The 16,136-nt window shown below is 34.9% G+C and overlaps 1 protein-coding gene across 1 annotated transcript; it reads right to left on the minus strand.

Annotated features, from left to right (window-relative positions):
* Window positions 1–11,893: 11,893 nt before the first annotated feature.
* On the minus strand, window positions 11,894–13,637 carry LOC147381768 (heat stress transcription factor B-3-like). Its single transcript, XM_086430000.1, is given in 4 exon segments — window positions 11,894–12,196; window positions 12,199–12,570; window positions 13,079–13,324; window positions 13,400–13,637. Coding segments are annotated over 3 exon segments (669 nt in total). The 5' UTR covers window positions 13,316–13,324; window positions 13,400–13,637; the 3' UTR covers window positions 11,894–12,136.
* Between the last annotated feature and the right edge of the window lie 2,499 nt (window positions 13,638–16,136).

Below are 16,136 nucleotides of genomic sequence, written 5' to 3' on the forward strand. Positions count from 1 at the left end.
GGGGCGGTTCAAGGGCCATCTCAGAAACCGTCTAAGAAAACTTTCGTTTTTCAAAATAAGGGTTAGAGGTTTTGGATTGAGCTGATTTTTTGCAAGGATGGTCACTATGATGAGAAGATCATCCTCACAAAAAATCAGCTCAATCAGAAACTTGTAAATCCATCAAAAGTGATTTACAAATTAGTGATAAAAAGTGGTAAAAAATCGACGGTCCACATTCTAAATCACTTTTAACGGGGTTAGAAGTTTCAGATTGAGCTGATTTTTTTTTTGGATGATCTTCCCATCATAGAGATCATCCTCACAAAAAATCAGCTCAATCCAAAATTTCTAACCCATATTTTAAAATTTTATTTACCGTCGAAAGTTTTCTTAGACGGTTTCTCAGACGGGCCTTGAACCTGACCCATATATATATATATATATATATATATATATATATATATATATAATATATATATTCAGCAACAAACACTTTGACAAACATTTTTCAAAACATGAGTTAGAGGTTTTGGAATGGGCTGATTTTTGGTGAGGATGATCTCCACAGTGAGGAGATCATCCTCACAAAAAATTGGCCCATTCCAAAACTTCTAGCCCCAGTTTACAAGTTGAAGAATCATGGACCATCTATTTTTTGTAAACCATTTTTGATGGGGTTAGAAGTTTTGGAATGGGCTCATTTTTGGTGATGATGATCTCCTCACCGTAGAGATCATCCTCACCAAAAATCAGCCCATTCCAAAACTCTAACCAATGTTTTGAAAAATGTTTTGTCAAAATGTTTGTTGCTGAACATTTCCCATATATATATATATGGGAAATGTTCACCACCCTAAGTTTTACCACACACTTTAACAAACGTTTTTTGTCCTACATGGGTTAGAAGTTTTGGAATGAGCTGATTTTTGGTGAGAATGATCTCTATGATTAGAAGATCATCCTCCCCAAAAATCAGCCCATTCCGAAATGTTTAGCCCCATGTTTACACGTTGAAAAATCGTGGACCGTCCATTTTTTGTAAATCAATTTTGATGGGGTTAGAAGTTTTGGAATGAGCTGATTTTTGGTGAGGATGATCTCCTCACCATAGAGATCATCCTCACCAAAAATCAGCTCATTCCGAAACTTCTACCCATGCAAGACAAAACGCGTTTGTTAAAGTGTGTGGTAAAATTAAGGGTGCCGAACGGGACCCTATATATATATAGGGAAATGTTCAGCACCCTAAGTTTTACCACACACTTTAACAAACGTTTTTTGTCCTACATGGGTTAGAAGTTTTGGAATGGGCTGATTTTTGGTGAGGATGATCTCTATGATTAGAAGATCATCCTCCCCAAAAATCAGCCCATTCCGAAATGTTTAGCCCCATGTTTACAAGTTGAAAAATCGTGGACCGTCCATTTTTTGTAAATCAATTTTGATGGGGTTAGAAGTTTTGGAATGAGCTGATTTTTGGTGAGGATGATCTCCTCACCATAGAGATCATCCTCACCAAAAATCAGCCCATTCCGAAACTTCTAACCCATGTAGGACAAAACGCGTTTGTTAAAGTGTGTGGTAAAACTTAGGGTGCTGAACGGGACCCATATATATATATGGGACCCATATATATATATATATATATATATGGGTCCCGTTCAGCACCCTAAGTTTTACCACACACTTTAACAAACGCGTTTTGTCCTACATGGGTTAGAAGTTTCGGAATGGGCTGATTTTTGGTGAGGATGATCTCTATGGTGAGGAGATCATCCTCACCAAAAATCAGCTCATTCCAAAACTTCTAACCCCATCAAAATTGATTTACAAAAAATGGACGGTCCACGATTTTTCAACTTGTAAACATGGGGCTAAACATTTCGGAATGGGCTGATTTTTGGGGAGGATGATCTTCTAATCATAGAGATCATCCTCACCAAAAATCAGCCCATTCCAAAACTTCTAACCCATGTAGGACAAAAAACGTTTGTTAAAGTGTGTGGTAAAACTTAGGGTGCTGAACATTTCCCTATATATATGGGAAATGTTCAGCGCCATCTCTTTTAACAGTTGTTTTTACAAATAAAACTCCATCGTTGAATATAGAGGAATTGGACGGTCGAGATTGAATTAAATAGCATCAGCGTTTAAGTATGAATTTATGGGCTTTTTACAACGCCATCCCTCACTTTTTCAGTAATTAGTGCCACCTCCCTGGCACAATTAAAACCCGATTGCTGTTTAGAACAGAGAACAGAGAGTTCTCGTTCTCTCTAACAGCTAAAACCCTTCCTCGAATTCAATCTTATTTAGCTTGCTTTTTCAAATCTTTCGAAGTTTATGATTGATTTTAACTTGCAATTGTAAAAAGAAGTAGAAATCCATAACAAGGTTTACCATCTTACCTGAACTGGTGGCGGCTTGACCGAGTCATCTCAAGGGTGCTGTTAAAATGTGGTGGCTAAGGCGCCATGAATAAGTCAGTAAAAACTTCATATAAGTTTAGCACCGACTCGGCCGAGTTGCAGCAGTTTCAGTTGAGTTACTGCTGAGTTTCGTTGGCTATCTTTTATTTTTTCTGAGCCGCACACAAAAACTGCGGAGCAAATTATTGGTTAATAACCCTTGATAGAACACTTTCAGCTTGATTCAAGGTAAAGGAGTCAATAAGAAAGCTATATTAGTTAATCGGATTTGGCCATTTGGGTATCTTTGATTTGAGATTGTAAGTGATTCTGCTTAAATACATATAATTGTTTGTTTCTTCTTTTTTATTCTTTCTGATTGTAACCTTAGAATGATTTTAGATGAAAAGAATATAATTTGGTAATTGGTTTTATGTTCTGCTCGGAAAGGGATGGAACGGTTGATAGGAAATGGGAAGAAAACGAAATTGGAAGTAATCCCCAATAAAAATTGAATATATTTTTTTTAAAACATTATAACTGATATCCTATTTGAAGGGATTATGAAAGAGTTTAGTTCTTCCAATTGTTTTTAGGTTCGAGGGTTTTAACAAGAGGGCTTGAGCAAGCTAGAAGGAGAGAGTGAGGTTCGAGGGAGGGTTTTAGCTATTAGAGAGAATGAGAACTCTCTGTTCTCTGTTCTAAACAGCAATCGGGTTTTAATTGTACCAGGGAGGTGGCACTAATTACTGAAAAGTGAGGGATGGCACTGTAAAAATCCTATAAATTCATACTTAAACGTAGATGATATTTAATTCAATCTCGACCGTCTAATTCCTCTATATCCAACGATAGAGTTTTATTTGTTAAAACGACTGTTAAAAGAGATGGCGCTGAACGCCTCCCTATATATATGGGTCGGGTTACGTAGACACACATTGCGACACACATTGTGACAACGTGTTTTGTCTTATATAGGCAAAAATGTTTGGAATGGGCTGATTTTTTGTGAGGATGATCTCTATGATGAGGAGATCATCCTTGCCAAAAATCAGCTCATTATGAAACTTCTAGCCCCATGTTTACAGGTTGACAAATTTTAGACCGTCCAATTTTTGTAAATCAATTTTGACGGGGTAGAAGTTTTGAAAAATGGGATGATTTTTTGCAAAGATGATCCCCTCATCACAGAGATCATCCTCACAAAAAATCAGCCCATTCCAAACATTTTTGCCCATATAAGACAAAAACGTTGTCGCAATGTGTGTCGTAGGAACGCTACCCTATATATATATATGGGGGGCGTTCAATGGCCAACTTTTTAGCAAACTTTTTGGCAAAACATTTTTCAAAACATGAGTTAGAGGTTTTGGAATGGGCTGATTTTTGGTGAGGATGATCTCTATGGTGAGGAGATCATCATCACCAAAAATCAGCCCATTCCAAAACTTCTAACCCCATCAAAAACAGTTTACAAAAAAAGGACGGTCCATGATTTTTCAACTGGTAAACATGGGTTAGAAGTTTTGGAATGGGCTGATTTTTGTTGAGGATGATCAACTCACCGTAGAGATCATCCTCACCAAAAATCAGCCCATTCCAAAGTCTCTAACCCATGTTTTGAAAAATGTTTTGCCAAAAAGTTTGCCCTTGAACGCTACCCTATATATATATATGGGAAATGTTCAGCACCCTAAGTTTTACCACACACTTTAACAAACGTTTTTTGTCCTACATGGGTTAAAAGTTTTGGAATGGGCTGATTTTTGGTGAGGATGATCTCTATGATTAGAAGATCATCCTCCCCAAAAATCAGCCCATTCCGAAATGTTTAGCCCCATGTTTACACGTTGAAAAATGGTGGACCGTCCATTTTTTGTAAATCATTTTTGATGGGGTTAGAAGTTTTGGAATGAGCTGATTTTTGGTGAGGATGATCTCCTCACCATAGAGATTATCCTCACCAAAAATCAGTCCATTCCAAAACTTCTAACCCATGTAGGACAAAAAACGTTTGTTAAAGTGTGTGGTAAAGCTTAGGGTGCTGAACATTTCCCTATATATATATAGGGAAATGTTCAGCACCCTAAGCTTTACCACACCTTTAACAAACGTTTTTTGTCCTACATGGGTTAGAAGTTTTGGAATGAGCTGATTTTTGGTGAGGATGATCTCTATGATTAGAAGATCATCTTCCTCAAAAATGAGCCCATTCCGAAATGTTTAGCCCCATGTTTACACGTTGAAAAATCGTGGACCGTCCATTTTTTGTAAATCAATTTTGATGGGGCTAGAAGTTTTGGAATTAGCTGATTTTTGGTGAGGATGATCTCCTCACCATAGAGATCATCCTCACCAAAAATCAGCTCATTCCGAAACTTCTAACCCATGTAAGACAAAACGCGTTTGTTAAAGTGTGTTGGTAAAACTAAGGGTGGCGAACGGGACCCTATATATATAGGGAAATGTTCAGCACTCTAAGTTTTACCACACACTTTAACAAACGTTTTTTGTCCTACATGGGTTAGAATTTTGGAATGAGCTGATTTTTGGTGAGGATGATCTCTATGATTAGAAGATCATCCTCCCCAAAAATCAGCTCATTCCGAAATGTTTAGCCCCATGTTTACACGTTGAAAAATCGTGGACCGTCCATTTTTTGTAAATCAATTTTGATGGGGTTAGAAGTTTTGGAATGAGCTGATTTTTGGTGAGGATGATCTCCTCACCATAGAGATCATCCTCACCAAAAATCAGCTCATTCCGAAACTTCTAACCAATGTAAGACAAAACGCGTTTGTTAAAGTGTGTGGTAAAACTTAGGGTGCCGAATGGGACCCATATATATATAGGGTCCCGTTCAACAACAAACATTTTGGCAAAACATGGGTTAGAGGTTTTGGAATGGGCTGATTTTTGGTGAGGATGATCTCTACGGTGAGGAGATCATCCTCACCAAAAATCAGCCAATTCCAAAACTTCTAGCCCCAGTTTACAAGTTGAAAAATCGTGGACCGTCCTTTTTTTGTAAACCTTTTTTGATTGGATTAGAAGTTTTGGAATGGGCTGATTTTTGGTGATGATGATCTCCTCATCGTAGAGATCATCCTCACCAAAAATCAGCCCATTCCAAAACCTCTAACCCACGTTTTGAAAAATGTTTTGCCAAAATGTTTGTTGCTGAACATTTCCCATATATATATATAATAATATATATATATTATAGGTCCCGTTCAGCAACAAACATTTTGACAAACACTTGGCAAAACATTTTTCAAAACATGAGTTAGAGGTCTTGAAATGGGTTGATTTTTGATGAGGATGATCTCTACGGTGAGGAGATCATCCTCACCAAAAATCAGCCCATTCCAAAACTTCTAACCCCAGTTTATGAGTTGAAAAATCGTAGACCGTCCATGTTTTGTAAATCATTTTTGAGGGGGTTAGAAGTTTTGGAATGGGCTGATTTTTGGTGAGGATGATCTCCTCACGGTAGAGATCATCCTCACCAAAAATCAGCCCATTCCAAAACCTCTAACCCATGTTTTGAAAAATGTTTGTCAAAATGTTTGTTGTTGAACGGGACCCTACATATATATGTAGGGTCCCGTTCAACAACAAACATTTTGACAAACATTTTTCAAAACATGGGTTAGAGTTTTGGAATGGGCTGATTTTTGGTGAGGATGATCTCTACCGTGAGGAGATCATCCTCACCAAAAATCAGCTCATTCCAAAACTTATAACTCATGTTTTGAAAAATGTTTTGCCAAAAAGTTAGCCATTGAACGGGACCTATATTTATATATATATATATATATATTCAGTAGTCCCAAAGTTTGCCAAACATTTTTCAAAACATGGGTTAGAAGTTTTGAAATGAGCTGATTTTTTGTGAGGATGATCTCTATGATGAGGAGATCATTCTCTCAAAAATCAGTTCATTTTGAAATTTCTAATCCTAGTTTACAAATTGAAGAATCATTGACCATCTAATTTTTGTAAATCACTTTTGATGGGATTAAAAGTTTTGGAATATGCTGATTTTTGGTGAGGATGATCTCCTCATCATAGAGATCATCTTCACAAAAAATCAACTCATTCCAAAACTTCTAACCAATGTTTTGAAAAATGTTTGTAATACCTCGAATTTTTAATTCATATATCGAGGAAAATCAAATAGTAAAATTTTGAGAAAATTTTGAAAGTTGGACTTAGGGTAAAATTTTTGATTTTTGTTTTGTTCACGTTTAATGAAATTTGACCTTACCTTTAGATTCAAAATGGTCGAAATATATATATTAACTTGTAAGCACGTTCAAATTCGAGTCTGAACGAAAAAGTTGTAAATCCTCAATTTTCAGGTCGGACGGGGTTAAAAAAGTAAATTTTTTTAGAGCGAAAATTTAAAGAATCCAATCGCACCATTAGGTTCACAACGAAAAATTAAAAAAAAAATAAAATATTCACTCATTAGTGTTTGAACCCAAAAAGTCAAATTATCGTAAAAAACGAAAACAAGTTTAAAAATATTGGTTTCGCTTCTCATTTACTTAAAAAAAATGTTTTATATTGATTTTTTTATTTCTCATTGTCTTCTCTAAGTGTCAAAGACCAACAATTATAGCCAACTCAAAACCCTTGGTTTTCCAACCACTTTGCGCTGAATTTTCATCGCGACAGGAATCCCGTTGATTATTTATGAAGATGTGGAATTTGTCCGCAATGTCGAATACTACGAATGCACTGGACCACTTTCCTTTTTTCTATTTTTCATCAAAAATCAGTTAAACTACATAGTGGATTTCGACCTTTTCAATAAAATTTTTTATCAACTTAGAGTCTAAATTGTCCTCCGTCGAAGAAGGGAGAAAAAGGACATCATCGTCGAGATCTTCGAAACCACCAGGTTCATTTCAAAATCAGCTGCATCCAAGTCCAATTTATCTTGATTTCCATGATTTTTTGCATTGAGTTCAGCACATGTTATTTGTTGCTAACGACCAACGATAAGCTTCGGCATACGATTCTTACTAATAATCGTAGATTTCGAAAATGTATTTAAAATTTTTATCAATCGCAAGATTTTATTTCAAAACGTAGGATTTTCTTCGTTTATTGTAAATTCATGATAAATATATATGTTTGATGTGTTTAATTGTGTTTTATAATAATTTAGATATGGGCGGAACATTTTATTAAAGAGCAAATGAAACATAGAAATTTATGTTATTACTAGGACCCCATTTTGATCCAAATTTTATAAATTTTCAATTTAAATGATAAAGAGAATTTTAAAAGTTGAAAAATGATTTGATATTAAAAGAATTTACATTGATTTGATAAATATCGAAAAGTTCGAAAAATACTAATACCTGATTAGTCGGTCCTATTCATTACAATCGACTCAATGCATTTTTGGTTGGTCAATAGAATGTGATGGATGGTCAAGAAAAATGTAATGAAAAGCTAATCTCACCCAATCGGTAATACTTTTTTTTATAGATTATCTCACTATGTGAAAATTGATCAATTCGATGGGTCAAGGCCGATGAATTTTAGAAATTGAATTTCAATGGTGAAGGACTGTTGAATTTTTCCCATCTTCCATAAATTAGATGATTTTGACCCATAAAAGAAAATCGATAATGAAAAATTCGAAACCTTGATCCATTGAATTTTGAAATTCAATGATTTTGACATTTTCACATTGTGTCTAATGGGTATGAGACATCAAGCAAGAATCTAAAAATCATTTCATATGTACGGTAAGGAACTAAAATCCTTTTGTTATTTTGAAAAATATTGAGTTCAATGGGGGCGTTTAGGAACATAGGGATATCTCAAATATTCTTCAAAACAAGGAGGGGCAATGTTTAATATATATAAATAAAAATAAAATAAAAAGATAGTGTCGTGGGAAATTGCAATTTTAGAGAAATTTAACCAACAGACTTACCTGTTGCATTTTTATTAGAAAATGTCCTTTCGAGTAGTGACAACTTTAAAGGTTCCTTACTTTATCAGTTTATCACTCAACAAACATTCCAGGGGACCCACATCCATCATCTTAACGAATACATACACAGAAAAACGCATTTGTCACAAACTTAGTAAGGAAAGTTTCCACATCACCTTGATATAATCCGATGACATAGAGTTGTAGAGGGAACTTTAAAACCTTAAACGAAATTAATTTTTCACCATTGAATTTTAAATTTAAATTTAAATTTCGGAGTCTAGAGACCACCATTTTCAAAATCTTGGATCAAAATAAAAAAGAAATGTTTATTGATTTATTTTATTTGAGTTTTTCCATAGCTGTGATTTTGGATTTGTTAATGTGGTGATTCATCTAGTAAGATTAGCATGACTCATACTTATAATATCCCCAATTCTTTAAATTAAGTATCTATTATTTCTTCTCCACACTCAAAATCAATTCTCTCTCCCAAACCATTGTTTGTCCATATGACCGTATCGATAATTCAACACCATGCATTATCCTCTAGATTTCATGAAAAAAATCATATTTAAAATATAATAAATAAATAAATTTTTAGGCTTGCACTATGATTATAAGAGAGAGATCATCAATGTTGAGAGGTGAGTGTATATATATAGTATTTGATTTTAAAAAAATGAAGGTTTTATAGGTATTCAAATATAACTAAGGGCCATTGAATTCAATTGGACAACCAAATGGGAAAATCCAATACCACAACACTCTAGATTTCATAAAAAATCTCTTATCTTAAAAATTAAAATTCAAAAAAATAATTATTATTTTAAGCTTGATACAAGGTTTTGAAAATGAACGGTTCCTGAACTCCCAAACTTAGAATTAAAATTCAATGGTAAAAACTATATTTTTTTTTCAAATATTTTTCGAAAGATTATAGAATTTGTCCTCTACATATCTGTGGCATCGAATTATGTTTTTGGATGCCAAAAGATAAGCTCAACGACCCCTTAGTAAGATTTGAAAACTTACTAAGTTAGTAATGCTAGCCTTACAACTCAATGCGTCCAAGAGACGTGCGTAAGTCACATAATTAGTAAATAAAAAAAATCTTATTTTAATTTAAAAATATAATTTTGGATGCCACAAGGTGAGCTCAACTAAATCTTACTAAGTAAGGCTACTCTTACTCATTTACAACACTGCCTCCAAGAGAAGTGGGTAAGTGATATAATTAATAAAAATTTAAAAAAAAAAAAATTAAAATGAAAAGTGTAACGCTTGGGTGACATTACGATGTACTGTGATTCTCACATTTCTGACGTGGAGGTGCGAATATAACATAATTGTATAACTGTAGATGTTTTTTAGTCATATCTTGAGAAAATACACCTATGGCTATCACATCAACACAAAGAAAAACAAAGTTCCCCCCGGATTTTCCAAATTAAAATATATTTTCACACATAAGAAAAATAAAATTTGGTTTTGCTTGAGGTAGAGGATATTTTGATAAAGGGAGTGTTCAGACCCATAGGCCCGACTAGCTCACGGGAGCAAGGACCCATTGATCGACATTATTTCAAACTTGTTACTTTTACTCAAAAAGATATTCAAAGTGTCTTTAACTTAAATAACCTACAATTTTGACTAAAACCTTCCAACAGCTATCAAAAGAGACTTCTGTTTTGTCTTGAGATCTTAATTTGATTTTTTTTTTCCTACATGTATATTAGTCAACATTACATACATCATTCTCCCTTGTCTTGGATGGAAAAGAATATTTATGTAAATTGCCAGAAGAAGTTCACATCTTTCAGTTTTCTTTGTTACATCATTCTCCCTTAGTTGGAAGAAATTAGGATTGTTATAATATTTTTATAATGTATTGGACAAATAATAAATAATTGTGATAGGTACCCGTTTAGTTCAAATACTACCTGTTTTAGTAATGGAACTCCAGGGAGAGAGATATTAGAATTGTTGTATATAATATATTTTGATTCGTGATATAGTAATTAATGCTCATACCAGACTAGTGTTGGAACCTACATTGTGAACCAACATGTTAAGGGAGCCCAAGAGAACTAGCATGGATTTATTGTAAAAGAGCTGTGATAATCGGACTACCTCACGTGGCATACTCAATCGACCACCTGAAGTGACAAGTTCAGGAACCGTAGATCTGCCCTCTTTGGGAAATACAATTCCTTCGAGATACATTTTCTTATGGGGAAGTGCAGCTGTGTATCCCTAGGAGCAGGGGCGGAGCCAGGACTTTCCTGTAGTGGGGGCAAACTATAGTTAGTTGTATAGTGAAGATGAATGATTTTAAGGAGAAATTAAGAGATTTTTAGTTGGTAGTTGAAGAAAATGATATTTTGGTCATTTCCAATAAATATTTGAGAAGTCTCGGTCAAGAGGCAATGTCATCAACAAAAAATTAAAGAGGTGAGGGAGTGGGGAAAAATGGGCATGTAATTAGTTGAAAATATAGGGGAGTTTCAAAGTTTTGTGGGGGCAAAAATTGGAGGGAGGTGAGGGTGTGGGGGAAATGGTGAGAGAGGCGAGGGAATGTGAACAAATGGGATATGAAATTAGTTGAAAATATAAGGGTGTCTCAAACTTCTGTGGGGGCAAAAATTGGAGGGAGGTGAGGGTGTGGGTGCAAATGGGGAGAGAGGTGAAGGAGTGGGGACAAATGGGGCATGTAGTTAATTGAAAATATAGGGTTTCTCAAAGTTCTGTGGGGGCAATTGCCCCACTAGCTCCGCCCCTGCTAGGAGTGCAGATCTACGGCTCCCGAACTTGTCAAGTAGTTGATTGAGTATGCCAGGTGGGGTAGTCAGATTATCACGGTTCATTGTAAAATTACTTTTCCTCCCTCCTCAATTGTACATTTGACACTATTCGTCAAACGTCATTGGAGATTACAAAGTTATATTTTTTAATACGATGAAAAAGTACCCCCTATTTGACAGGAATTGATTTCAATTGTGAGATTACTTGTTTAATTAGTAATAAAATGGCAACTAACATGAATCAGAAATATTGTATATAATAATTTTCAATCATATGGACAGATTGATATCATAGGTCCATCGTGAGCAGACAATATCAATGTGATGATCAGTATTGAAAATTATTATATATAACGTTTCTGATTTATGTTGGTTGCAACTTTATTACTCAAACAAGTGACACATGTCCATCATGAGAAGACAGACTATTTGAACCATCTAATGATGGTGGAGTACTCCACCACCTGAAAACGGAAAAGTATGACAAGAAAATTCGCAGGGCCATAACTCACAAATTTTAGAATCAAATTTCAATGGTTTATGGTGGTTGAAATTTTTTATGTTCCCCAATTCGACGGTTTAGAGTCATCAAAGTTTTTCCATCCTCCATTAATTTTACGGACAATAAAAATTTCGACGCTGGTTTGTCGAATTTTATGTATTTCAACGTTCTTGGGCCGTCAAATATAAGCTTTTTTCACATTGTGACCTTTCAAATATTATTCTATTCATATGCACTGTAACCATACAGGTACTCATGCCTTTGCCAAAACCAAGTTCGTGCATAAGGGGAAAAAAAAAACCTCTAAATTGAAAGAGTACAGCATGTTATATATGAACATTTAGTTCTACTCTTTGATCATGTTGTCCAAGGTGATGCCTTAGTTACATTAAGATTCCTAGATGCCTTGCTTCTTTAGATCACTACATATTTTTTTTTATTGATCGGCATTTTAGTTTTTTACATGGTTTTACTTCCACGATTAAGTTAATAAAACCAAGGCCTTCTCAATAATCTCTGCTGATTTCATTCTCTTCTTTCTCTATTCGAATTTGGAACCTCCAACCTAACACCAAAAAGCTTAGGCCTTTCATCATGCTCGGCGTGAGTTGATACCAAATCAAGAAGCTCCTGGCACTTCTTCTTCATATTTGTTAACTCGAAGTTTAAGATCATATTTTCCCTTTTAAGCCTCTTGTTTTCATTCACGAGACTAGTGTAGCCTGATGATGACGATGTAGACGATGACCCTTGGTCATCTTTGGCCTCCTGTGGTGCAGTTTTGACTGGTTTACTGAGAAGGAATTTAGTTTCCAATGTCTTTCTTCGACGAATTCTACATAGTAACTCCCTCTCACCCCTTCGAAACATGTCATTGTGGAATTCCCATCTGCTCGTTGTGACTTTTCGGAACCCCTATACATATAAACACATGAAAAAACTGAAAATTTAGGTAGAACATATATAAGGACCTTAGGTCGATAATCATAACCAATGCCCAGTCACAATCAGACCATAGAAAATATTGATTTTCAAAATAGTGTTTTTGGAAACTAGTTTTATAATCCAAAATAATAACCCCATTTGACTTACCATGCTTTTACAGTTGTGATACATACTATATACTAATTGAAAAATGTCATTTGAGAACAAAAATGAAAAATTAAGAAACCTGCATCATTTATGATTTTAGATGATTTTTGTTCCCAATTATGGAATAATTCCCTTTATAATCCAAACCAAACATAACACCAAATTTTAGAATCAAATTATGGGCGAGAATCCGATTCCCTACAATCTTAAACAGGAAAAATACTACGGAAAAAGAATTCAAAACCCCATCATTCTTGTGCTATGATGTAATATTAGAAGATGTCGCAGTTACTTTGTTTATTGTAAAAAGAATTCATATATATATACATACATAAGTATTGAGCTGTCGAATAAAACTCGAGAAGTTACTATGCTTGAAAAGGGTTGGAAGAAGATCCCTTGAGAATTCGGCCGTCTGCCAAACCACGAAAGCTGTTCCATCGGTGTTCCACGAGATTATATCGTCCGTATTTGAGTCTTCAACGAGCATGTGTGTTTTGAGTAGAAATGGTGGTGGAGAAGATTTCCTAATATACTCTAAGAGATCCCTTTCTCTCTCTTGGTCCATGGAGATTTCCTGAAACATTGGTCTTGTTTGTTACCACTCACAAATACTAAGAAGAAGAAGAAGAAGAAATGTTTCTTAAGGTACAGAAGAGTAGAAGGGCCGTTAAGAAGTCCCAATCCCAGCAATAGAATCCCACAACGATTCTACACTTCATGAGAAACGAAGAGGAATGAATTAATTTGAAACGTATGTAATAGCTTTACCTCCTCTTATATACTTGAGGAAAACCATTTGATACCCGCGTCTATGTTTATGAATCATCCAAACCAATTTACGAATCGGCCCTTGCGAGTTGACTCTAGGATTTGCCGAATTGGATTAGAAGCTTCCCGAGTTGTATTATATCTATGCTCTTTCTTGGAAAATCTACTATCTACAATTTACTATTACCTAAGTATGTTACTCGCCAATATTGTCATAGATTCTAAATTTCCTTTCTAAGCTTTTACTTGTAATTCTTCAATCTTTTTTAATAAAGCTAATGATTAATATTGAGAATAACCCAATTAAGAATCAAGCTAAAAAAGGGGATTTTATACTTCAAATTCTTTAGAGGAGAGATATAAAAATTATGAATAATGATGAATGCATGCGGTCTTGGTATGTGATTGGGTATGCGACTGACATGGTAAGGGCACAAAATGGCACATATTTTCCTCTCTATCCCAATGAAAACAATCTATCATTTTGTGCCCTTGCCACATCAGCCATGTACCCAATCACGTACTGAGACCGCGTGCATTCATCATGACTCAAAAATTATTTTATAACACATGGAAAATGTGGATGGCTTGGTCATATTTAAATGAATTTTTCTTCTAAATGTTATAAGCATGTGTTCTAAAATAATTTTTATCTCCTCTTTTTGGACAAGACTAAAATTCTTCATTCAAGTGGTGTGTGGTTTTCACATTTCATCTTAGTTTAAACATGCTAAACCATACCATATCTAATAGACCACCATCATGAATTGGTGATCATCAACAGGATTTGAGCATTTATATTAACATTAATTGATTATTTCATGGGATTCAAAATGATTAAGGTCGTTATAGAAACAACAATACCATGCAAGTCGTATGGACAATCATTTCATAGGGCTGGCCAAAGAAATGATATTTGATTGGGTCTCAACATAAGGAACATGCTTTATTGAAAATGTTGTTCGTGAAGTAGTTACATAAAAATAATAATAATAATAACGTTGTGTATCAACAAATTATTAACGTGTTTAATGATTGGCCTTTTATATGGCCACTTATGTTTGGGGTTTTTTTATGATGAGTAACCTTCTCTATATTGTGACACAAGTCCATGAACATCCAACAAATTATTAGGGAACTTTTATAAGGCCGCTTATGTTTGGGATTTTTTTTTTGATGAGTAACCTTTTCTATATTGTGACACAAGTCCATGAACATCCAACAAATTATTAGGGAAATACTCTAGAGAAAAGATTATTTTTGAGAGTCAGATCAAGCTGGTTTTTGGTCAAAGAAATCTTCTAGGTATGGTCAACCAATCATAAATCTTGATTATGATCATACGAAGATCACTAATCTCTATTTGTGAGATATATATTAGTTGCTTACCAGGATTTCTCCCTGTGACACTTTTTTCAATTTCCTTGTTAATTTGTTTCTTCTATGTAATTAATGTATTTCTTTAAGAAGACTTACTTTTTTGACATTGTGGGTTCTGTTTTATAAAGTATCCACAAATAAGTAGAGAAAGGGTTTTTATATTTTTCAATTGAGCCAAGAAAATCTGCAGAGTTTAGACTCTGTTCTCTAGGAGTAGGATACCTATTCAACTCCTATTCCCTTCAACATGCCACTTGATATATTCTTTCAGGCTCACCTAGTTAAACTTTTCTCCTTCTCATCAGCACATGCCAAAGGCTCATGGTAAAAAAAAAAAAAAAACCTCTAAACTCAATGATAAAAATCACCCATCAGAATGAATTAATGTGTTGGTTTGAACTCCCAAGGATTGGCTCAATGATAAAACTAGCGACAGAGTTTTGTTCCCTTTAGTCATATGTGTGAAGTTGGGCTGGTCTCTTGACTTAATCTATTTCACATTGGGAAACTTCTATGGGATCGAGGCGTGTCACCATAGGGACTAGTCCCTGCTATCACAACATGAAAAATTCTATATTTTCAATTTTTTTTTCTCGACAGACCGAAACCGTCAAATTAATGGAGGATGAGAGAAATTTGATGGCTCTAAGCCGTCAAATTGGAGAACATAAAAAATTTCAATGGCCATGGGCCGTCGAAATTTGATTTCTAAAATTTGTCGGCTATTGCCCATCGAATTTTCTTTGTCAAAATTTTCAGTTTTCACAGTGTATCTCCAATAATAATAATACGTTTAGGTCTGAAAGAACGTGCCATGAGGTATATAGAGGAGATATGAAGTTGGATAGTTACCTAGCTCCCTGGAGTACCGAGAATGGAGGCTTTTAGAGTCATGGAAGACGAATTCAATGTCTTTGGGGGGGTTGGGCAGCTGAGCTTTCTTGACCGCCTTAGTGTTTCTACGTCTTCACCAACCCAAGGTTTGTTTTCCCATTAGTGTATGATTAATGGAGGGAAATAGTCTCCTTGGTTTCAGGATGGTGTCAGAAGTGCTGTGAAGCCCATGACCAAGAACGTTGTGATTGTGATCATCTGTGTTTTAAATTCTGTTGAATCAACTCGAAACATGGCTGATTTGACTCGATTGAATTTTATGCTGAGTCGATAGTAAAATACGTCGTAACCGACTTGTCAAGTCAGCTAGGAAACTTGGTTGAGTAAGATTAGAAACTAAACTG

Source organism: Akebia trifoliata, unplaced genomic scaffold (genome assembly GCF_017979445.1).
Source record: "Akebia trifoliata isolate Shusen 1 unplaced genomic scaffold, ASM1797944v1 Contig00272, whole genome shotgun sequence".
In the NCBI taxonomy this organism is placed as follows: Eukaryota; Viridiplantae; Streptophyta; class Magnoliopsida; order Ranunculales; family Lardizabalaceae; genus Akebia; species Akebia trifoliata.